Raw genomic sequence first — 710 nt, forward strand, 5'->3', positions numbered from 1 at the left:
GTGGTCTTCTTGCTGGTCTACTTTTTCGGCATGGCCAGTTCCATCTGGTGGGTGATCTTGTCGCTCACGTGGTTTCTGGCGGCCGGCATGAAGTGGGGCAACGAAGCCATCGCCGGCTACTCCCAGTACTTCCACCTGGCCGCATGGCTCGTGCCCAGCGTTAAGTCCATCGCAGTGCTGGCGCTCAGCTCGGTGGACGGCGACCCAGTGGCGGGCATCTGCTACGTGGGCAACCAGAGCCTGGACAACCTGCGCGGCTTCGTGCTGGCGCCGCTGGTCATCTACCTCTTCATTGGCACCATGTTCCTGCTGGCCGGCTTCGTGTCGCTCTTCCGCATCCGCTCAGTCATCAAGCAGCAGGACGGCCCCACCAAAACGCACAAGCTGGAGAAGCTGATGATCCGCCTGGGCCTGTTCACCGTGCTCTACACCGTGCCCGCGGCGGTGGTGGTCGCCTGCCTCTTCTATGAGCAGCACAACCGCCCGCGCTGGGAGGCCACGCACAACTGCCCGTGCCTGCGGGACCTACAGCCTGACCAGGCGCGCAGGCCCGACTACGCCGTCTTCATGCTCAAGTACTTCATGTGCCTAGTGGTGGGCATCACCTCGGGCGTGTGGGTCTGGTCTGGCAAGACGCTGGAGTCCTGGCGCTCCCTGTGCACCCGCTGCTGCTGGGCCAGTAAGGGCGCCGCAGTGGGCGGGGGCGCGGG

General features: G+C 64.8%; 1 protein-coding gene across 1 annotated transcript in view; it reads left to right on the forward strand.

The window, feature by feature from the left end:
• The window catches only part of FZD8 (frizzled class receptor 8), a 3,822-nt gene that overhangs the window by 1,768 nt on the left and 1,344 nt on the right, over positions 1-710 (forward strand). The window contains exon 3 of the mRNA XM_011956198.1: positions 1-705. Coding sequence (XP_011811588.1) covers positions 1-705 — 705 coding nt within the window. The remainder of the gene's footprint in view (positions 706-710) is intronic.

Source organism: Colobus angolensis, unplaced genomic scaffold, assembly GCF_000951035.1.
Source record: "Colobus angolensis palliatus isolate OR3802 unplaced genomic scaffold, Cang.pa_1.0 Scaffold41, whole genome shotgun sequence".
Lineage (NCBI taxonomy): Eukaryota > Metazoa > Chordata > Mammalia > Primates > Cercopithecidae > Colobus > Colobus angolensis.